The 22,998-nt window shown below is 37.9% G+C and overlaps 1 protein-coding gene across 3 annotated transcripts in view; it reads right to left on the bottom strand.

The window, feature by feature from the left end:
- Positions 1–22,998, bottom strand: part of MYPN (myopalladin) — a 73,198-nt gene that overhangs the window by 11,244 nt on the left and 38,956 nt on the right. For all 3 annotated transcript variants that reach the window (XM_084290288.1, XM_084290287.1, XM_084290289.1), the window contains 12 exons: positions 22,830–22,977; positions 21,251–21,322; positions 20,900–21,041; positions 19,900–19,923; positions 17,716–17,832; positions 16,611–16,977; positions 13,946–14,533; positions 11,559–11,706; positions 2,475–2,696; positions 1,790–1,939; positions 741–820; positions 53–179 (listed from right to left, as the gene is read on the bottom strand). In XM_084290288.1, coding sequence (XP_084146414.1) covers positions 53–179; positions 741–820; positions 1,790–1,939; positions 2,475–2,696; positions 11,559–11,706; positions 13,946–14,533; positions 16,611–16,977; positions 17,716–17,832; positions 19,900–19,923; positions 20,900–21,041; positions 21,251–21,322; positions 22,830–22,977 — 2,185 coding nt within the window. The remainder of the gene's footprint in view (positions 1–52; positions 180–740; positions 821–1,789; positions 1,940–2,474; positions 2,697–11,558; positions 11,707–13,945; positions 14,534–16,610; positions 16,978–17,715; positions 17,833–19,899; positions 19,924–20,899; positions 21,042–21,250; positions 21,323–22,829; positions 22,978–22,998) is intronic.

Below are 22,998 nucleotides of genomic sequence, written 5' to 3'. Positions count from 1 at the left end.
ATACATATACACAGATATGAATAGAGAGAAGAACAGAGGAAATTGTTAATACCTTACAATCCAATCTACAAAGTCGCCCTTCATGTGCTACCATATCACCTGGAGCCTGTAGAAAATAGGGCCTGAAAAAGCGTTCTTGGACTGCTTCTCTGTCTCCCTCTGGTACCCGGGATCTTGTTCTGCAAGACAAAAATTCCACGTGTATGTTTGGAAGCCAAATTCCTTTACCTTTTTAAATGCTAAGTACAGAAAGAAATTGCAGAAAAGTAGGAACAGATAGTTTGAGCTAAATAAAAGGGTAGAAAGAAATTCACTGATTTACATTGTAATTTACATCGTAATTATCCTATGATTCTATGATTTAATTGCATATTTTCAATTTAGATTATTAAATGAACTATATTAGGTAGTATCATTGGATTCCCAAGCTGCCCTTTATTTCTTTTTGCCTTTTTTTTTTTTTTTTTTGGCTGAATTTCATCAGGCTAATCCATTCCTTTCCTCTAACTCTACTAAAACAAGTGAAATAATACTTTACATTAAAACTTCCCTGCATCTAAAGATGACTTTCAAAAATGTTACACTCTAGAAGCGACTTGTTGGGAGGTATGTGCTGCTGTTATTTCCATTTAATGGTTAAGAACTGAAGTGGAGAGTATGCTGAAGTACAGCGGCAAGTTATTTTGAATGCCTTCAATAAGAAGCATAAGGAGGGTGTGAAGGGTTTGTTTTCCTTTTACCTGTGAGGCTGAATTGTTGATATTCGGCCCCGAACAGGGATACTCTGAACCATCAGGTGGCCTGAACAACTGACTCTTCCCTGCAAATCACAATGGAAACAGAATTAGTAGTTGGTTAATAGTTCATTTAACTGTAAAGTATAAATATTTAACATCTACAATGCATTAGGATTTGTTTTCGTTATGTAAGTGAACTCAGTGTAACTATACTTTAGAAGCAACTGCTTTTAGTGTGTGGTGGAGTGCAGGTGAGGCAGGCGTTTCTTTGTGTGTCTAGAGCAGTGTTTCTCAAACTCTTCAAGGCTGTGGCAATGCATTTTGCAGCAGCGCTATATAAACCAGCTTAGTGTCTGTCCTTGCTTGTTCATTCCTGCTACTGTGTCTCCACAGGTACTGTCTGCTGCTTTATTTGTATTAGCATAGTTGTTTGCGCTGACAAGTGGAAACTTAGTATTTGGCTGAAGTATAATTCAGAAAAAAAGTGAAAATTTCATCTGGAAAACTTGCCTGATCTAGTTGACTGTACAACTAAATAAACAGCTAAGCTAGCAAATGGAGTGAAGAGGAGTGAGTAAGGGACAAGACTACTTGCAGATGCACATTTTTTGCAGGCTAGATAAAGAAGAATTGTGTTTGTTAATGCTTTCAAATTTGATGTACCTATTGGTTTCCCTTTGCTCTATTCTTCCTGCCTGACATATGATGTCTGCCTTGTCATTATATCTCAAAAGACAGCTGTCTACAATAGGCAGGGTTTCAGGAGATAGGGCAGGGGTTACTAATGTGAAAAGAATATCCTTAATGATTGTGACTGAGGTGAGTAAGAACAGGGGAGTAGTTTCATCATTCTGCATTATATTTCCCTCTCCTATCCTCTGAAGCATCTGATTTTCGATGCAGTCATAGTTGGACTAGGTGGCCAACTTTGTTACCATTGACACATATTATACAAAGACAAAAAAAAAGTTTTTTTTTTTTTTTTTTTTTTTTTTTTTTTTTTTGTTGTTTTGTTTTTTGTTTTTTCAATAGAGGAAAATAAAACACCTTACTTGTGGGTTTGCAGCCATAATGGTATAGTTTCCATCATCATCATTAGTAGAAGTTTCAATATGTAAAGAACATGTTCCATCTTCCTCTCTGCTCATTTTGAAATGTGAGTTTTTCTTTGAAATCTGCTTGCCATCCTTGAACCAGTACACCTGATCAGAAAAAAGAAGTGACTTACTCTTGCTCTGTAATCAAATAGCAACTATAAAAACGCAGGTAAGAACACAACAGAAGTTAACAAGTTGCTTGTATAACGTTTAGAATACCATAAAATTTACAGGTGGTTTACAATGTGAAATTGAATGATTCCAGGCTGAGCTGAGAAAACAATACGTCTCCTTTGCACAGCTGAAATTGTCAGCTTCTGTTTTCTTGGGTGTAGAAACTTTATTGGTTATCTCAGACCAACTCTCATCTTTCTGAGAAGTTAATTTTGTTTTGTTTTGTTAGGACTTTCTCTTTTTCTGAGTTAGGTGGTTGAGTTGCAGTCCATACAGTACAGCAAGACCTGATACATGCTCAACAGCAGGTATTGTTACTTGAGCAAGTTGGGGGAAATAATTTGTTTTAAAGCTCTCTCCACAGAATTATGTTCTTCAGAATGTGACTTGCCAGAGGGCTGTATAGGAAATAGCAGGTAGTTAATTTTTATTCCTCCACAGCTAACAAACAGCGAGAATGACCTACCTTGGGAACAGGTATTCCAACAATTTTGCAAGTGAATGTGATAGGAGACCCTTCCATTACCCGGAAATGCTTGAGTCTCTTATCAAAGATGGGTGCTATGTATTTGCCTGTAGGGATTTCCTCATGTTGCACTTCATCATCTGATTCATCCACTGGGGTGCGTTCAAGGCGAAATTCTATTTCGTTCATCAGTCTCTGCTCAAAGCTTGAAATCCTATATTCCTGCAGAGCGAGAGAGGCACGACTCAGAGCCAGATGAGTCATGTTCTATGGTATTTGCAGTCATTTGCACTTTTAGACTAATGCTAAAATGAGTGAAAATAGAAAAACCTATTTAAACTAGGACTTACTGAGACAGTCTGAATTTGGTCTGCAGGAACAGATTCTCACTGCATATGAAGTTTGCACTATGTTACTAATGAAACCGAGTGTTTTCAAAGGCAGCAAAAAAAATAAATAAAATCCAAAGAAGTGAAACACAGGCACACTAAAGCCCTTAGAAGATTAAATAGATGGAAAACCATTATATTCCTGCGTAAACAACCATTTCCATATAGTATGATGTTATTAGGAGCCTCCTCCATAATGCCTTGATGTCAGTAGAAGCCTCTTGTTACTTAGCTGAGCACTGTTCTGCATGAGGATGATTTTGTCAAGACCAAGAAACATTTGACCAGGTGTTTCCTGATGTAACATGTGAAACTTCACGCCAACAGCCAGCTTCAGGTTTTGACACCAAACCTGTATTTATCCTCGGCATGGTAAAGCAATACAGATACACATGAACAGCAGCAGAAATATCTTACTTAAGTAATTAAAAATTACTTGTGGAGAAGTTACTACCATATGCAGGCCTTTAACAGTAACCACATTCTTTTGTTTAGACCTGATTTTGTGCAGCTTGTGAGTTCAGAGCTTGCATTCTGGCTTCTATTGTCTGACCACTGACATTTCTGAGAGCAGGCTCCTGTTTTCTTCTATTCCCACGGCAAACACAGATTTTCAGAATCTCACTTTATGCTGTCAGATATTGCTGTTATGATTTTTTTTCTTTGTTAAAGGATTGATAAAAGAATCATCAAAGTTTCCAAATCATGAGAAGTATATCCCTGATTATTTAGCCACTCCGTCATACTTGTGATTGTGCTTTTGACCAATAGTTCCCAAGTATTAAGAAGCAAAAGTTGAGAAACATCACAAAATGTTAGCTAAAGAAGTCTTTGAATTCTTCAGGAGTCCATGGGGAGGGAAGTGGTCAAAGGTTGAGAGGTTGCAGGGAAGTTATGAGGAGATGGGGTCTAGGGCTCAGCATGAGAAATGGAAAGGATTAACATGACAGTCACAAAGCCTAAGTAAAAAAGTTCAGAATTGCTGTGTTGGAATAAATGCTCTAATAATATCCGTCTTTGGTACTGTAATGGTAGATGTTGTTTAACACTCTCAATCTAAAATATTTTTTTAGGGGGGCTTGTTGTAAGGTCTGCTCTACTAACATTAGCTATGGTAAGAAAAGACAGATAGTTCGGGGTAGGGAGGAAAGTACTTTATGAAAGAACTGTTTTTGCTGGAAACTGAGCCCTCCTTCCACTCATCCCTGTTTCTCTGATGCTGTTCCTTCCACACAGCTTTGGAGCACTGTCCTTAATTACAGCGTAACAGTGTTCACAGGGAGCTCCGGTTGCTGGATCCCTCCGTCAAGATACCTTCCTTACCCATAACACTCTCTCTCCACTCTGACAGGGACAGGCTGTCGCTGATACTCTCTTCAAATATACCACTGCGAGTACAGCTTTGCCAAGAGGGAATTTTTGAGCTTGCACATCTGTAGAAGTGTGCAAGACATGAACCAAAGGGGGAGAGTCGGCCGCTAGATGGAACCGTCCACTTTCCTTGCAGGCTTTTGTTTGCTCCGGGGGCTGGCCAGCAGCTGATGATCAGCAAGCAGCCTTACAAAGTTTCATCCTGTTGAGCTTTGTTTGTTTCTCACAGCATGTCTCAGCAAATGACTTTAATAGATCAAATTCTGATATCAGTTAAGCCAGTGTAAAACCAGAGATTCTCTGATTTCTAACCAACCAATGCTTGTAGTGGTTACATTGGTTATAGTGTCCTAAGAGGAAAGTTAAACAATCCGTCTTTTAGCTTTGATATTGAGAAAAGGTGTGTGTGTTTTTAGGAAGAATCAAGTGAAAATCCGGGAGTATCTGCTTCAAGAAACATCTCTGTGACCAAAAGGTACTGCAGTCATATTTTGTTTCTAGGATCTGCCATAAATTAAAGAATTCAAATGTAAATGATTCGTGGTGACCGATGGATTGAAGAACATATTTGGAGTTTGGTTTTCCTTCAACTTCTTTGAAATCTTTTAATAGATTCCTTCTTGTTGTTTTAGGTAGTTCTTGGCAGCAGAAAGCAAAATCTGTGGCAAAAAATTGCACCTGCCAGAAAGGATTATCTCGAGTCTCTTGAATTTTCCAATAGTACCTGACCATACTATATATAATTCTTCTTAGAATTAAATTATTTTCAGTGATTTCACATGTTGTGTGGCCTTTGGAAATGTGGAGGCTAATTAAGGACTAATTAAGCTAGGGGTAATCTCTTCCCCCTTCCTTTCATTCATTTAATGAATCATAGTGTGATAAAAGGTCAGGACAGTATGGCAGATATGGTACAGATTCTCACTTCTGCCTGTCTAAACATGTTACTGCTTTTTGTGTAAGGCACTTCTCAAAAAATGTAATTATTTCTGGATATTTGTCCTATGACAGCGTATTTTAAAGTTAAATGCACTGCTTTGCATGTATGTTTCTCATTTGTCATATCTGAGCACTTTTTAGCAGTTATTCCCTTTGTGAAGATAAGCCATTTTTCAAGTGTTTACAGGGCAACAGAGCTGATGGACAAAGTAGGTGAGGTGAGCCACAACTTCGTTACCTCAGAAACTAGATACAGTAAATCCATGACAACTTTATACTCCAGAAGGGCAAATCTGTACTCAGATGAGAATAAAATGAATGCAATAGTCTAGAAGACTACTAAAAAAAGCAGTAGTCTAGAAGACTTTAGTCTTCTAGAATTGGAAGAGGACTTTTGCAAAAGTCAGTACCTTTTAGTTGTTAGGTGCAACCTAATTAAGAACAAAGGTAGAAAAGGCAGAGGGCCTGTCTTCTCTCACATAGAAAACAATTAAACACGCAAAATCAAGAAGAGAGCAGATCAGTTATTTACTGCCCTGTGAGTCTTACCAGCAGTTAACATCATTCTTTTATAGCAGTACACAACTCTGCCACTAGGCCATTTTAGTTGTGTACATTTTTAGCTGGATTGAGCTTAATGCATGTTAGAAAATATTGAAGTTAGGTTTCCCATGGCCCAGAAGTGTTGCCTGTGTGTTGTGTTTATACTTTAATCTTAGCCCTTTAAATGTGATTAATGCGCATATATATGTTTATTTAAGTTTACACACAAATCAACAAGACTAAATTAACAGTGCTATAAAAATTCTAACACCAACTTTCATAGACTGAAGGTGTTATACCACATTTCTTATGAAAAACAGAAATCTCTGAAATAAGGGGAAATACATAGTCTTATAGAGAATATAATCTTGGAGATTTTGCTTGGTTGGTAGATTTCCTTGTAGGATTAGCAAGAACAGAAAATATTTGTTAATATGGCTTTCTGAAGAACTGTTTTATCACGTAAGCCATAAAACTATTTCTGAATGTAATTACATAAGTGGAGTAGGACAAAGTGTTTGTGGTTGTGTTTCAGACGAGTATTTCGTAAAGTGTCACACAAAGAACAAGTCAATTTGATTGCTGGGTATGATGTTAAAACTCGGCTGGAGTTCAGCATGCTAAGGAGACTAAGGCAAAGAGTACAAAGGTTCAAGCTCTGTTTCTGGGTCAAAAATGTAGGGGGCCAGCTGCACTTGGGCAACTTTTCTGGAACATGATATTTTTACAGACTAGAAGCCATGGAAATTACCACACTCATAAAGGTTAGAGGAACTTTAGTTGAGTGTTGATTCTCATATACCATATAAAAAGATTATTTTGATTGCCACTCATTGCCAACTCCAGACAAGTTTCCCAGTTTAATCCCAGTGTTAGTGTTGTAACTTCTATTAGATTGGCTATTTGGCAGTTATTCTAAACCCAGTTAGCAGTTTATCTAAGAAACTGACATATATTTCATCTCAGTGTCTATTTCTAAGCTGTAGCACTCCTTGGCTTTAAAGTCTGATCTAGGCTACGCTGATTGAAGTCTTCTGTTTAGTTTGGATTCTTTCTTTCTACCCCCATACCACTCTTTCAGCAATCAGGATAAAAATACAACAGATCCAATGTGCATGCTTTTCTTGTTTTTCTTCATATATCATGTCCCATGCAGAGATAGCAGGGAAATAACTTATTTCTTGCAAATTAATTGTTTTGGGCCTCTTACATAGCACAAGGCCTGAATATCATGCTATCCATATGTAAATACCAAGCCTTTGAAGAGACTAGGAAGTCAGTTGTGGTACACAATGATGATGCTCAAAATATAATTCAGCTCAAAGTGACTGAGCAAGAGGAAAACAGAAGAGAAAAGAAATTAAGTTTGTATCTCTAACTCCCACAAACTTAGCTGGAATGAACGGCTCAGGAGTGTGTGCAACAGCATGAGGAGCTCAGGTTTCCTGTCCTAGGCAGTGAGTTCTGCAAGCCAGGATCCCTACCAGAAGAAAACTTATTTGTACTTTGTTGTTTAGATCTAGGTTTTGAGAAGGCATCTGCAAGTGACTGTTCAGTGATTCATTACTATGATTATTGAGAATTTATACCTATTAATACTAAGATCTTCTAACTTGTCTTGGATGGGTTCTTAAATCTCTTTCATTTCTAGTTCAGAGCAAACTTCTATGAGGACTCCTTGGGGTTTAATTCCCATCTGTAGTTCAAAATTATCTACATTTGCTGACTTTGGGATATGATATGAAGCTTGTCTTTGAGCAAGCTTTATGGAGTGGTTGAATCAAGTGTAATTATTGTGCTCTGGGGAATAGAATAATTGATTCTTGGGACCTTTCTGAGACTGACTTAGTACAGGAACTGCAAAAAGATGATTGTGTTTTATCATTGTTGAGGTATCAGTGATGATGTGGCCTGTGTGGTGAGTTGGGTTCTGCAGATGGCTCTACAGACCATGGTCTTAAATGTTCTAAAAGCTTTTGGACAAACACTACATTTCTTCTGCTCTCAAATTTATTGTACAGTATATACTAGCAAAAGTAAAGAATATTCATTTAATGGCTGTGAATAATGCATTTTCTAAACAGCTGTGTTTTTTCTCTTTGTCCTAAAAATAAGGCAGTGACCATGCTGCTATCTGGGTCTTACATAAGACACAACCAACGAGCATTGCCACATGCTATTCTTCATAGTAAATGACACAGATATGTGGGCACAATTTATAATTCTTATTGAAAAAAGATGTTAAACACGCCTAGGTACTTACTTCTTCCCTTCTTTTATTATAACATAGTTAATTGCTTTAATTCTGTTACTGCACAGGATTTTGAGGTTTAATTACCTCAGTTTTCTGTTTGATATTATTTGTATAGCAAAGATTTAAGGGAATAATGCCTTTAGTATCTAAGATTAGCTTGTAAAGCATAATTTCCTCTATTTATAGTCCCATTAATGTGAAGCCTGTTAATGTTTTCAACTAGAAATTTAAAATAATCACTTTGCATTACAAATTTATAAATTTATTCATTAGACTCTATGTCTGTCCTTTTCTTCCCATTACTTTTACTTCTACGTGGCATATTCTGAATGAATGTTATGAAGATGTATTACTTGCAGGGAAGGTGAGGGGCCTGATGGGCTGGATAGACAGACTTGGAGAAGTGGAAACATGCTCTCTGTTCATCAAAGAGTTGGACACTCACTCAGTTTATGAGACTTGGATGCTTTGTCTCCCAGGATTTCAAACTCAGTCTCCAAGAGGAAGCTCTAAGCTGCATTCTAATACAGCATTGTGGAAGTGGAGACGAGAGGGAAGTTCTGTCCTTGTTCTCTTTCTCTGTGTGTAAATAGTTAAACATCCACTAGAGCAAGGACAGAGACCTAGGTGTTTGACCTAGTTCCTAGGCAGAAGAGTGGATTCTCCTTCTTTCTCAGCCTGTCCCTACCTCTTTTCTCCAGCACAAAGTGGAAGAAAGAATTCTAACAGCTTCCTCAGACAACCATAACCATTACAGCTGAAATGCTATCTGAAAAGTCCTGCTAAAGGAGGTCCTGTTCCATGCTGCCTCAAATTCTTACTTTTTGTTCACTGAGCTGGAGAAGGCAAGAGAGGGACTCATGTCTCCTGGTCAGACAGCTGTTCTGAAAGGTGGGATTTCCAGATTTCTGTGCTGCTGCTAAAGAATAGTTAATGATTTGTGCAAGCTAGGACAGCACCAACCATTCACTGTACCCACTGGCATGGAGTCATGCGGTCCTTCTGGGAGTGAAGAGTTGTACATGTACGTTGGACTGTCTTGAGGCTAAGGAAGAAAATGGGTGAAGTCTCCCATATATTGGGATTTGTCCTAACCTCTTCCTGCAATTGTATAAATCAATCCTCATTTAGTGTATCACCTGTTTGAAAGAGCTGAGCAAATCTGACTTTAAGACATTTGGAATAACTGAACCACATTTTTTCCAGCATTTCCAGTGGTGATGAAATTTTACCTGGCAATCTAACATACTACCATCTGCATAAATGACAGGTATGGTGTTATTTCTGGTAAAAATGACAGCTTGTTTTTACATGCGCTTGATCAAAAGTGAAGCTAGAATCTTAGCAAAATTTTATCTGTATTTCTATGAAAACTTCGTGATTATCATAGCTGTAAAAGACTGAAAGCTAATGTGTTCTGTTCTCTGCAACAGCAAAATCACCAACTGCATTCTGATTCTAGATTTCTGTATTGTTGGTGATGAATGATGTGCTGGATGAAACAGAAGGAGTACATCTGGATTATTAGATACCATGCTGAGTGCATAATGCTGACACACAGGAAAATCTTGACTTGTAAGCTAAACACTTATCATATGGAAGTCAATGATAATAATAAATAGTGCACCAGGATGTAAGTCTATCATATTAATTACTGCACTTTATATAGTAATCTTAATCAATACCAGTACTTTAAGATATAGATCGTCATTTACAGCTTTTATTTTGGATGATCCCTACATGTTCTACAGATACTGTAGATGAGACCAAGTGCTGCAATTGAAATTTGGGATAACAGTAAGGAAAATGCTATGGAACACGTTTTATGAGAGGGAATTTTTGAAATAGTATGTAAAAATGCAAGGAAGCCAACACTTCAGGATTCTTATTGGATGCTGTGCTCCATTCATTATGCAGTGATCTCATACAGAGGAGAGTTGCGTTTGTATTTATGAGAAAGTGAGTAAGAGGCTTTTTCCTCCCATTATAATAAACAATTTAATGCAAATGTGCAATATATAGGATGAATATGTCTCATTTTAAAAGTTGCATGAACTACAAAAAGAAAAAACAGGACAAAATCTGCAGGTGTGAATCCACCTCTACAGCGTATGACTCTCATGATGTTGATTGTTCTATAAATGGCAAAGCTATAGAAATTCTGAAAAATATTATGCATTGCCAAGTCTTTAAATAATACTTCTTAAATAATTCACTGCTTTCACTGAGGAGAAAACTCAGACTTGAACATTTTCAGTGTTTTAAAGATTTTCAAATCAAGCTTTAGGTTTGGTGTCATACAGAATAGTAAATAAGCATATAAATAACTTTCTGTCAGCTGCTAACTTTGACACTGGTGGTGATCGTTGTTTCTAAAGGGGTTATCATGCAGTTAACTCGAAAGACTGGTTGGTATTTCACAATAGTTCTCTAAATAGTTTGTCTTACTACCATAGCAAGTACAAATCGTAACACTTGTGATTCATCTGCAAAACATACTGCTTTGCCAGTTGTTTTGCTCAAAAGTGCTGTGGCAGTGTGATCTGTCAGAAGGAAGGGTCAAGAGCAAAATTTAAAAAACAGGTATTACACTGCAGTTGTCCACAGAGGGTAATTTATTCCAGAAATCCCATGGCTTTTTGCTTATCTTTGCATGTTCTATGTCAGAAGGGCTAACAAATGTGAAAAGTTTCCTTATTGATGACAGATCAGGATAAACCATTATTTGCTGTGTTAAGCATGAGCTGGCAGGATGACGATGGAGGGCTCTATGGTCAAGGTGAGAGCAGAATAATCGCCTGCAGGCAGAACAGCTACCTAGCAGTCCTTAGGGCACCCTACAAGGGTGGACGAACCTGACTTACAGTGATATTAACCTCAAAATATTTTTATTCCTTCTTTGATTTTGTAAACACTGCCCAGACTGGTGGATTTATTGATTCCAGTTAAGAATGAACTGATATGTTTTAACTTCAGCTTTGTAGAAGGCTTGTTGTTTTCCTAAATTCTAATAATGACAGCCCTAAACTTAGTGTCTGCCAGTAACAGCTACCAAAACTTCTTTGTTAAGTACTTGCCTAACAACTTCCTGACAATTCATATGTATCAGGAGATTTGGAAAAATATTTAATGCTAAAAAATGAAAAATGTATTTTAGTTCAATCAAAGTGAAAGCAGAAACCTTTTTGTTACAGTTTGATTACCTTCCTCCTTAGTTTGGGTTAGAAACATGCAGTGTCTGAATGTGTGTGCATGCAGTGAGTTGAGCAGCTTTTAAACTAAAAAATGAAATCCTGTGTGCAGAACGTTATGTGAGAAGAAAGAAGTTTTGCATTCCTACCATTCTCTAATTTAGATTATCAGAAATGAAAATTGCTACACAGTCACAAAGCAAAACCTCTACAGCTGCATCCCCTTGGACTTCCTATTTAAAGCTCCAGTTTGCTATTCCAAAGCAGTACTTAGCAAAACGCTTACTCTGCAGAGTAGTGTAGCTGCTCAACCATGCAAACACCTTTTGTGCCACAAGTCATAATACATGCCTTGTTCACAAGTGAAATTTATTTTAATGACACTTGTTTTTCTTACCTGCTGACTACTTTGTTGATTAATATCCTCTCTGAAATGTAGTTTTCTTTCCAGGTCCTTCACAAGTGCAGCTTTATTTTCCTGAATAGAATCATCTGTTGCTAATGGCAGAGGCTTCAGATTTTTCTTTGTTAATCCCTGGGTTGAGCTATTAAAAGAAAATTCTCACACTAACATGCAGCAACCAGTACAGATATTTATATATACAGTCACCTGTGATATAATATGTTAAGCTTCAGTTGTCTGGAAGAACTTATTATTTATTTACATAGAAGCCAAAGCACAATATAGGATTTGTTTTTTTTGGTACTGTTTTTATGATTCATCCCATTCCTATTAATGCCATCAGGCATTAAAGATGCACGTCTTAAAGAGAATAAGCACTATAATACTGAATAAAATTCTAAGTTCCGTTTATACTTATCCTAGAATAATGATGTTGCAATGGATGCTGAAGAGATGTGCAGAGGTATTACTGTAGGTGTACAATTAGTGCATTTTATTGTATCAGGCAATAATTTAGAAAGTTAATGCGATTTCTTACTGATCTTTATCTTACAACTTCAGTGATTACTTATTCTTCCTATAATCCTTCATTTTTCTCACCCTTTTATAACACCTAACATCAACATCTCTCTTTATTTATAGATTTAGTGTGTTTTATTTAGCAGGGTTTGAGAACAGTTTTTAAATAATATCAGGGGACTGCACAAATGCATTGCTGAAACACAACAGCCACACAATATTAGAGAGAGTGCAGTGTTCCAGTAGCTTCCCAGTAGTTGGGATCCTAATAACAGGGTTCTAGGTAAAAGGCATAACTGACCGTTGCTGTGCAAGATACCTGCCTTGTGGAATGCCCTGCAGGCACAGTGACCTTTCAGCTACGAGTCTCCGCACGATACGCTCTGGCTATGTGAGAATTCAGCTCACAGGGGAATGGTGAAATGTAAAAGACAGTATCTAACTGCCCCAGCTGGTAGGCATAGTGTAAGGATTTATTTGATAATGCCTTCATAATGGTTTATTTGGTATGACAGTTAGAAAAAGTGAAGCACCTTGCAAACATTAAATGTTATTAGTGCAAATTAATTGGGCTTGAGCATTTGTGCACCAGCTCTGAATGGGAGGAAGGGTAGTGGATGTGCAATTGCATTTGATTTGTGCTTTCTGGTGCAACTTTATGGAAGCAGGATGAAGGCTTGAGTTGGGTATAGTTAAAACCTTCACTGTGAACCTGCTAACTTTATTTTATAAGGCCTGCCCACGATGCCAGGGCCTTGAAGTACCCCAGGCACGTGCCACAGGGTAGCTGTAATTACCTGCCTGTGCTGGGCAATCAGGAAGTCTGGGAGCAGAGGTGCAATAATGGATCAAAGGCAAGATTTCCCTGCCAGAGTGGTGAATGCTCTGTATGCAGGGACATTTTCTCTGTTACAATTACAGGTCGGTGGATGTACTATCAGCAAGGTAAATAGGAGCTTGGGACTTACTGATGGCTATCACTACTTTGAAGTGTAACATCAGTAAAAGGGGGAAATATTCCTTACTTTGTGCAGAATTTGGAGTGCTGCAGATAAAGAGTTTTGTCAATCTACTGGTGCAATTTCTTACTGATGAACACATGCTAACACAGGTTACCAGACTACCATGCTAACGCAGGTTTCAGTGTCTGCAAAAGGGATATTAATTTCAAGTCTTCTAGTGAAAAGGGAACTCATAAGGCCACAACCTTTCTCGTACATCATCGTCCTGATTTGCTTGTGTGGTGGTAGCCATTTTGTCACAGAAATCATTCTGGCTGTGAATTAAAAGATTTCTGTGCAAGCCATTAACTCGCCTGAGATTTTCTAGGAGACTTTAAATACAGAAAGTATTGCAGTCAGAAAAATACCTTTCCACAATTTATTTCTTCAAATTATCTGGCCTAAGAAATAACATATTATGAGGTATGATAGGTAAGAAGGTTTTTATAGCTCATATAGGCAAAAGGGCTTTTAGGCAAATGGTCCTTTATAGATCATATAGGCAGATGGAGTGGCTTATCCTGCGAGCTCATGGTGAAATCTCTTTTCTCCCATGAGAACAGTTCTGTGAATCTCTGACTGAGCCCCCATATTCTTGTCTGTATCTGTTTGGAAACTCCCATTTCTCTATCCTGAGTTTATCTCACCCTTAAGAGAGAAGATAAATAAAATGCATAACTGTAACCTTTACCTTTTTTTTTTTTTTTTTTTTTCCCCTTATAGAAGTAGTTTTCTCTTCCTTTCTTATATGAATGTAAAGATGAAGTGACCAGAATATGAGTGACTCACAAAAATACATCTTAGTTTCCTTTACAAGTATTTCACGTCCCTGCTTCTGCACATACAGTTCGTGCTACTTACGTGACTGGTGTACTTTTGGGCAGCCCCATAGCATTGGTTGATGGCGCAGAAGGAAGTGAAGGAAGAACAGCGCTGAGGAAAGCTACTGGATTTGGAATTCGGCCAGTTGGGGAGACAGGAGTAGGAGTCACACTCTGTGGCTGAAATTGTTTTACACTGGATGTAGACAGTGTTAACGGAGGCACTGTGGATTCTTTTGGGCTTGGTAGAGACTGATCACTTTTGCTTGTAAATGCTGCTGATGGCCTTGATGGTGTAGGTGGAGGATTTGCCGTGACATTTTCCTTGTTATTTGTTCTTTGAGTTCCTTGAGAGACACTGCTGTATATTGTCACCGAGGAGCTAGAAGAGGAAATGGTAGGCGGTGGGGTCTGTGATGACAGGAACTGCTTAGGTCGGGTATAGTTGAATGCTTGTGAAGCAGAGGCTTTGCTTTGTTTGTACGTGGTTGAGGTGGATTGTTGATTGAATGAAGTAGCAGAATTCAATAAAGCTGTGTTGAATGACAGCTCTCTTGTAGATGTCTGATGCACAAGCTGTTGCTCAAGCAAGACTTGGTTATGGAGCTGTTTTAACTGGGTCTGATCACTGCACGCAAAACAAAGATAAACAAGATTGGTCATGAGCCTGGTTAAAGCCCTGAATATGCTGGCTGATTATGTTTCCATATGTGAATGGCGAGAGAAAAGACCTATGGCCTGTGATAGAGTGAGAGGTAGGGAAAGCTGCTAAATGACATATTCTCTAACATTATGAGAAGAGCATAATATTAGTTGGCTACAAAAATAAGCTTTTCCTTCCTCTGCCCTTCCTTGGAAGAGTCATGATAAAAGCTTTTGGACTGAAAATTATTTGATTGAAGATGATTCTTGCATTTTAATGCATAAAAGATAAATAAAAATTTTACTTGAAAATATTTAAGGGATAACATTGTCAAGTTCTGCTCTGTGTCACCTTAGTACATCTCTACTTGTGTAATAAAGAGTAGGACTGGGTTTGTCGAAATGAGAATTTGCAAGCCAGAGTGCAGTTATTTACCTTCTGTTAAAGTGAGCTCTGAAACCAGCATTCTGGCTGATAGAACTTGGCAATAATCCACCAAAAGAGACACCACCAATGTAGTTTAGGTGGCACTGACATTTAGCGACAGGTAATAGTACGTCTTTCAGAGAGTATTTGCACCTCATGAAATTGTTATTTCTTAGATGCTCTCTATTGTATGTGTCTTCAGAGCTTTTTTACTTTGCAGTCAAGAAAAACTATTTTATATTGTCAAGTGATCTATTTTGTTATTGCATATATGGAAATACAGGCTAGCTTTTCTCCTTACAAAAACAGAAACAACATAGAGGATTTGGAAAATTATCATGTAATAAATTGCCCAGCATTAAATAAATATCATCTAAAAATTAAAAATGTAGAAGTGGAAACACAATGGTACTGGTAAACCAAATACAAGAAGTTAAGTGAATTTATTTAAAGGAATTACTCTTTCTATAATTTACTAAATAAAAATCCCATTAAAGGTAGATTAAGTTAGCAATTTCAAGCTTTTGAAAATTAGAGAGTTAAAGAACTAGAAGTTGTGCAATCCTGATTTTATCTCCTTCATATGCATCTGCACAATAATGTACTCCTGTGTAACATTTTGTAGATTTTTGGAGAGAAATCCCGGTTTATGCAAGCAGTGATGCGAGCTGTGGGCAGCTTAAAGTCTGCTTCTACTCATCCCTTAGATATAGCTTTAAAAGTCAGTAGGGCTGTGTGTCTGGGCTTCAAAAATAAATAAATAAAAGTAACACTGCTCCAAGTTCTTCCTCTCCTGCATGGTATGCAAGTTCTGTTTTCTCGCTTGTAATGTTTATCCTATGAAATTACATCCCCGCTTAAGGATATCAGTGAATTATTTTATAAAAGTCCTTCCTGAACCGTTAGTTAAAGCTGCTGCCTATTTAAGAAGTGAAATGAAGGACTCTGTGTGCTTTTTGTTAAACTAGATTTTAGAGGTTCCAAAAATACTGAAAAGATATTTCTTAATAAACTGCAATGTGCATTCCAGAAATCATTCTGTAAGAAAATTACACTACTCCTTAAACTTCCCCCTTGGACTCACAGTGCACTAATCATGCAGGTGCTCTTTAGTTTATGTGGTTTCACATTATCAAACACTTGCAAGTATTTTTTCTGTTTTAGGAGGAATTATGTTTGTGAGATATAAAATCATGAGGCATGGCCTTTGGGACTACAGTTGTTGGCCCATACTGTGTGCAAGACGAGTACGTCTGCTTTTGGCAAAACTGCATAATGAGAATTGAATGAGATATATTGGAAGAACCTGGTTTTATTTTGCCTGCACAAAAGCAATGTTATTCATCTGTTATTTGCAGTAGAAGACGTGGAATTAAATAAAATTTAAAAGGGAAAATATTTTCCTTTGGAGCACACTTTTCTCAAGAGACATATACAGAAAAATATCTCTGTCTCTTTAGAAAGTGCTTTCTAAGGCTTAGTTGGTTAATTAGGCCAGCACCGTGTGATACTGTCTTTTTGTTCCATGTTTATGTTTTTGTCTCTACAGTGTCCTGGTCTATGAACAGGCATGTGATAAAGCAGATACAAAATAATAGCATTCATGCTCCTGAGACTTAGAATACCTTTTACTTACAGCTTTGGTTTAGCCAATACTGGAGGGGGTTCCTTGGATGGTGATGTTGGCTCTGGTACTTTCACTGGCTGTCCGTTTATCCTGTCCTGGAAGTAGTTGGGTCTGCTTTGGTTTGTGGTGCCGAGTCCATCCTCTGGTGGTGACTCACTTTCTTTGTCGTCTTCAGGCAGCTTGAAGTGCACACGGAGACCTATCTTGGAACTCGATCTGGGTTCGTTGTGGTTCACAAGAACACCTTCAAGTTTAGGTTTGGGGGGTTGATTGACACGTTGGGAAGGAACATGTGGGGGAGACTGATGTTCAGCAGCAACTAAGTTGATTGAGCTCATTGTGTGAAGGGCAGCAGCGTTACTACTGTCTTCAGATGCTGAAATAACAAATACCAAAGTTTTGATGATACATAAATACCATAAATTATAGTGAAATGAAATCAGAAAAGATACATTTGGAAAAACCTTCTCTAATGTCCTGGCCAGCTGTTGGAATGAGTGATTTCACCTCATTTGTTTACCAACAAACTCCCTTAACAAAATAATATCGTAAAAAGGGAAAGGTGGGAGGAACAGCCACAGCCCTGGTTTGAAAGATCCAGTAGTGCTCTACAGCCATGAATTCCATCAGCATCTTTGCAATACAAACTTTCTTTTCAGAGGGTTCTCATGCTTTTTAGTTGTTCAGAGCACTGCCAGGACTTGAGCTGAATTGGAGTCCCCAGCGTGCTATGCTTTTACATACAGGTTCTTCACTCACCTGCCTCCTTAGTGCCTTGGCAGCATAAATCACGTAGGCAGTATGAAAGAATCTGTTTTGGGGGTTCCTATTTTGGGTTCTGCACTAAAGGTTTATTAAAGAGCAAAGTAGGCAGTCCATGGAGGTTCCACAAATGGCTGTTGCCCGACTCTTGAAGTCAGCAAGAGTCTTGTTTTAGGAAGGGCTGTGTGGGATTCGTTCCCTAACATTGCTTGCTGCTTCGTGTTTCTAACTGGGGAAAGACACTTTGAAAAAACATAGCAATCTGTAAGTTTGATAAGCAGCCTGGAGCACACAGCACATCAGCCTTCCCTGCTTGTATTTACTAGCCAGCAAAGGACTCAAAGTCTCTTACCTTTGACAGTTAGACGAGCTATACTAGATACTGTGCCATATTTATTGCTTGCAGTACAGGTGAAACTGCCAGAGTCTTCTGAAAATACTTCAGCAATAACCAGAGTACAGATTTCCTCTGCAAAGCATCAGAGCAGTATTATGACTTGAAAAGAGCACACATTGAACAAACACACAAAGCCTCGACTACACTAGGGGACGTTTCCTTAAGGTTTTCCACCTTGCTCAGTTTGATTTTATTTTCATCTGTATTATCAATTTTGGCAGCCTTTGTGTGCAGCAGCTGTTATCAGCATTGTGTGCAGCAACTGGTACCCTCTGTGCTCCAGCATGCCCAACAAAAGTGAAGAACAGGTGGCAGCAGTGTTTGGAAAACATTAGAGAATGTCCTCCCAATCACATGAAGTACAGACTTTCTTTATGAAGAACTTAATATTGAATCTGGAGGAGAACTAAAATGCACTCTGTACACACAAATCACTAATATATATATATTTATCTCTTTGCAGATTGAAAGGTTAGTTATAATTAACTGGGAATAATTCAAGTAGAGACACTGTAAGGTGAAGAAATGCAAAATATATACTTTTAGGCCAGCATTTTTCAAAAATACTACTACAGATCACCAGATAGATGGGATCATGCTAATTGTGCTTATAGGAAGTTGCCTTTTCTCTTTGCAAAGAAGACTCATGTGGGCATGAAAAAATGTTAGTGCAAAACTGTAGCAACAGAAATGAAATTCTGTCTTGAAAAGTCAGTCTGGGGTTATGACATTCATCCCCAGTCTGTGTCTGATGTCCAGGCAGCAGTACCAGCTGATAATAACCGTGGTGGTAGGATTTTACAACTTTTTTTGGTCAGGTATATGGAATGGGGAGGGTGGGTGACATCTAAAGGGTACTGAAACACAGGCTGATAGCGTTTCTTCAGTTAATAGCCAGTGACTTTTGCTACCATTTTGCAAGAAACTTTCTTAAAAAAATCACTGGATTAATATTTCATGATAGCTCTTATAGAAGACCATACAACATTTAAATGTTATTGTTTCATGTCATCACTGTGGAGAATCTAGCAGCAACAAAGATTATTTGCTAACAACCATAGGAGAATCATAGTTTATTATAGTAGTAGGATTATAGAACTAGTTTAAGGCATTAGAGTATCTAGTTTATAGTACTTGGATTTGCCAACCACTGCATGCGTGGAAATCCAGATTCCTTCTGAATGAGCAGCAGGTGATGAGGCAGTGACAACTGCACCCGACTGATTACCCTCTGAAAACTGCTTCACATTACTCAGCAGTGATGCCACTGGACACTAAAGGAATGGCATCGGTGGGTTCTGGTAGAAGCTCCGCTTATTCATTCCTAAGTCTAAGAGACAGACATTGCAGAGAGGGGGGAAATCCTATAGATTTTGGAAGAATGTCTTTCAAGATACTTTTTGGGGTAAAACGCTTTTAATATGAAAAGGACAAAAGTTACAGAAGTCTATATTTCATAAGAATTGATACTCCTTTGGTTATTTTCTGTCTAAAGAGGGGCTGCTTTATTTTTTGATAGCGAAGAGCATAACGGAGAGGGTGATGGTCACATGGAGAAGTAATCAAAATCGATGAGGTTCCTTTGCTCCAATCAATCAGAGTAGCCTGCATTCTCCTCTGACTTGAAATTAACAAACCCAGCCACTTTTATAGGATTTGCTGATATCAGGGGTGGAACACCTGATGTGATACTCTCATATTACACTGGTAGGGAGCAAAGGGAATGGCTGACATGGCTAAACATCTGATGCAATGTTCCCTAACTGGTGAACTAGATAAAAATAGTTCAGTCCTGCATCATCTGGTGTACTTCTGATCTTCAGATATAGGGAACCCTCATATGTTAATTTTGTTAATCTTCAGCTTTGTAAAAAGTTGACAGATCCTGAGTTAGAACTGGGACAAAGCAGAATGGAAACATTATTTTCTTGAAGTGATAAAATTCATTTAAGTTACGTGTTTATGGAACATTCAACCATTCTAGAAATGCCTCTCACTTGTAACTATAGAACATGGGGAAATTAAAAATTGCCTTAATTAAACTGTGGAGTTTAAATAGTTGATATATTTTGAGGTTAAACCACCGTATTTGTATAAACAAACAAAAAAAAAAAAGATGAACTTTTTGATGATCCTCACCTGGTTCAGCCATAGATCGTGGTTCTAAAGGAAAGAAAAGCAGAATTAGCAGATGGAATATGTTTACTTTTGCTTTTTTTTTTTTTTTTTTTCTTGAACACTTACTATAAAGCTTAATCTTCTCTATATGATAGGATATTCCCTTTGATGCAGTTTTCTGTTTAAAGGGTAGTGGAGACAGCCAAGCACTGTGCTCAATGGTATGTCAAATCCACTGAACATTATGGACACCTTTGACCACTTACGAATAGGGAATAAATTATTCAAGGAGTTTTCTGCAATCTTAATATTACTTCAGTGTGTATTTAAGACAATTTCTGAAACTATTCCACACATGAAATCAAGTTATGATAAAAAATATCTTTCATTCAGGTTTGATTTAGTGTGATATTTAAGGAATTTCTGTTGAGTTTTAGCAGTTTTAGCTGTCCAGTGGCATGAAAACCACAGACATTTCAACTGCATTAGAAAAGGGAAGTAAAAGTATGTTTTCAACCCATCATGTATCATGTGCACACACATGTATATGTGAGCATGCAAGAGTCATGCTATAATGTAACATGTATAAATCCAGTTACTTTTGTGGAGAGGTAAGCTATCGCTGTCCATAAGCACTACTATAACCATAAGCACAGTCACTTAAGTAAAAGATGGGACACTTTACAGGCGATGGAACTCTACATAAATGGTGCAGAAAGAAAAACAATCAGCAGAAGTAAGACTAAGAAAAGGACATTGCAGTGACAGTGGGATCAAAGCAGAAGGCAAAACAATACAACAGTCTGGGGAATCTCAGACACATACTACCTCTGAGTATGCTGTTCAATTCATCTCCAGTTTTGGCTTCTGTGATCCAGATTTATTGCTGTAAATAAGGCTTATATAGTTCTTACCATTCTAATAAGAAACTTAAAGTGTTATATACTTAAAACTGCTATATTAGCAGTTTTGTTGCTTGCCTATATTTTATATTTGCAACATTTCCACACAAGAAACTTACTTTTCTGTAATATCCGAAAATCTGGAGAATCTTCTATCAGTGTTCCTTCTCTGTACCATTCAACCTTTGGGGACGGAGCTCCTTTCACCCGACATTCAAATACTACAAGCTGCCCCTCAGAAGCTGAGATGTCCTGTAACATCTAATAGAGAAAATGTATAAACACAATCAGTAAATGTTTTATTGATCTGGAAGTAATATTGATTTCAGAAAGATTTCATACAGTCATTCGAGTCCTTGAATGCCTTAAGAAAGGCATTTTTTTCCCTTTCATAGCTAGAAAGTTTTGATTATCTCTCCAAACAATTAATTGGCCTCTTTTCTTATGAAATACGTCATGAAACAAGTTACCTTTGTAAATACAGGAGCAGCAACTATAGGTCTTCCATCCAATCCTTGCAAATAGTTAGTGGGGCTTTGAGCCTGTGGGTTGCAAAACATCACATGGTGTTTAAGTGAATATAGGCTGTTTTTCCACATACAGGAGAAACATGGTACGTCCCTTACATGCTAATTAAATACTTTGAAAATTGAAAGGCTCAGGCACCCCCATTCTTGGCTGTTAAATGGAGAGAGCTTCCTGTAAAAATTTTACTCTAGATTAAATAATATCTGGGACTGAAGAGTGAAAAATATACTGGGTTTAAAAAGCATTGCTATTACAGAACTATAGACTAAAGAATCATTTGGGTGCTGTATACTAGACGCAAAGAAAGTATAGGTTCTGAACAGACATGGATACCTGGCTTTGTGTCAGATTGCAAGGCAAATCATTGCATGATCATCTGAGTGAGTGTAAAACGTGCTTTATGCTCATGGAATGACACAAAAGAGATTTTGGTTGGTGAAGTCTAGAGCAAAATATTAAGTGCAGTGAATAAACGTTGCTCCATTGCTGATTACTGGAAAACTTCCTTATATAGCTTGGTTAATAGAGTTTTTCTCTTTAGCCAAAATAGAAGTTGCCCCAGAACATCAGAACTAGGGATTTGGTATCTCAGGAGAACATAGACAAATTCTATAGATGTTGTCTGAGAAGTCAAGAAGCTTGAAAGTGGTAATAAGCTTCTGAGATAGCTGTCAGATTTGACTTAGGCAACCTCTGTCAAAAAGTATTACAAAGGCTTAGTTCTTTTCTCTTCGCAGTCAAAAGTAAACCTGCATTACTTCATCTATTCAGTATCTGTTTACTGGTTACCACCCTAGTGTTAAACATTGTAAAGGCAGTGTAAAGGGAATTCAACTTTTTAGCTTTATTTTTATGTAAATGTTGCTATTCTTTCCTAATAAGAAAGAATTCACAGTTATGATTATTCTGATACTTTGCAACAAACAGATCTATAAATGCATGCTAACATTAATTAGCAATCCTTTAGTATGGATACTAAAAGGATAGTATGGTAAATAAACATAACTACATATAAAGTAAACAGAGCCGCGAAATGATTTAGCTGGAAGTAACTCTCATTAAAAGAAAATTATCTGAAGCAGGTTCTGTAGGAGAGGGCGAGGAGAAAGGTATAGGCTGCCACTATGGAAGTGAGCGAGTCAGTCTGCAATGTAAGACGCCAGTGAGTTGACTTACGCATCCAAGTGCCCTTCATGGCATGCAGCGTCTGACCTGCTGGAGCGCACAGGCTCCCGCCGCTGGCCAAGCTAGCGGCAGCTGCTCCTTCTGCTCATTGCCGCAGAGATGCCTGTAACCCGGGGATGAAAGCTTCCCTTCCCTCTGCCAGGTGCTAAAGGTTAGCTGGCAGGCAGGACATCTCTTCTGCGTATGCAATTACTGTGTGGCTGTAAGGTTCAGAGCTGAAGTACAACAGCAATGTAAAAACTAGAAAATGTTGGGATTCTGAGTCAAAAGCTGTAGAAGAACCCATTTTAAACGCTTTCTTTTCATTCTTGAAATATAACATATCATCCCCACTACCTGAGTAACTGGCGTAGACACAGGCTGGACAGGTACAGACACAGGCTGAACCATAGCTGAGGGTGCATTGGAGGTTTCTTGGTGCTTGGTTGCAGCTCTAGTAGCAGGAGATGCTGCCTTCAGGGAGGTGTCAGCTGGCTTTGCATTGCTGTGAAATATTAACCAAAAA

This window comes from Netta rufina, assembly GCF_964035555.1.
Source record: "Netta rufina genome assembly, chromosome: 7".
Taxonomy (NCBI): domain Eukaryota; kingdom Metazoa; phylum Chordata; class Aves; order Anseriformes; family Anatidae; genus Netta; species Netta rufina.
Note: the sequence above shows the minus strand (reverse complement) of the source record. Positions and strands in the feature narration are given on the sequence as shown.